Here is a 938-nt window from a genome sequence, read left to right as displayed (position 1 = left end):
AAAACATATTAGTATTGCTTTTAATCTTTTTTCAACTAATAATATATCTTGGTCATCATGACTTAACATTACTGAAACAGATTTCTCATTCTTTTTGACTTGGATGTTAAAACAAATGAAGAAAAAACGAAATTTTTAGAACTAGTTTTGAAGAAATCCTTAGATAGGGAAGAAACCGAAGAACATCGTCTATTACTGATTGCAATTGATGGAGGAAAACCCGAACTAACAGGTACGGTTCAGTTGTTGATCAATGTATTGGATGCGAATGATAACGCCCCGGAATTTGATAAATCCATTTATAATGTGAGACTGTTCGAAAATACACGGAGTGGAACATTAGTTATTAAACTGAACGCCTCAGATGCAGATGAGGGCATTAATAAGGAAATAGTGTATTTTTTTAGTAATCTTGTTTCTGACGATGTAAAATCCAAATTTATAATCGATTCTAATAGCGGTGAAGTAAAAGTGAAGGGAGAGCTGGATTACGAAGACTGTAACTTATATGAAATTAATATTGATGCAGTGGATAGAAGTACATTCCCATTAACAGGGCACTGCAAAGTAATAGTGAAACTTCTGGATGTGAATGATAATATCCCCGAGATGGCCATAACCTCCCTTTTTCTGCCTGTCAAAGAGGATGCTCCAACAAGCACCGTCGTCGCCCTGATCAGCGTGTCTGACCTTGACTCTGGAGCCAACGGGCAGGTGACCTGCTCCCTAACGGCCCACGTGCCCTTCAAGCTGGTGTCCACCTTCAGGAATTACTATTCCTTGGTGCTGGACGGTGCCCTGGACCGGGAGAGCATATCGGACTATGAGTTGGTAGTGACAGCACGGGACGGGGGCTCGCCTTCTCTGTGGGCCACAGCCAGCGTGTCCGTGGAGGTGGCCGACGTGAACGACAACGCGCCGGCGTTCCCACAGCCCGA

At 43.0% G+C, this 938-nt stretch overlaps 1 protein-coding gene across 1 annotated transcript in view; it reads left to right on the top strand.

Moving 5' to 3' along the window:
- LOC105824020 (protocadherin alpha-5-like) overlaps positions 1–938 on the top strand; it is an 8,671-nt gene that overhangs the window by 3,892 nt on the left and 3,841 nt on the right. Inside the window, exon 2 of the mRNA XM_012661355.1 lies at positions 81–903. Within this exon, the coding sequence (XP_012516809.1) occupies positions 81–903 (823 nt within the window). The remainder of the gene's footprint in view (positions 1–80; positions 904–938) is intronic.

Source organism: Propithecus coquereli, unplaced genomic scaffold (genome assembly GCF_000956105.1).
Source record: "Propithecus coquereli isolate 6110/MARCELLA unplaced genomic scaffold, Pcoq_1.0 Scaffold709, whole genome shotgun sequence".
Taxonomy (NCBI): domain Eukaryota; kingdom Metazoa; phylum Chordata; class Mammalia; order Primates; family Indriidae; genus Propithecus; species Propithecus coquereli.
This window is presented reverse-complemented; position numbering and strand designations above follow the sequence as displayed.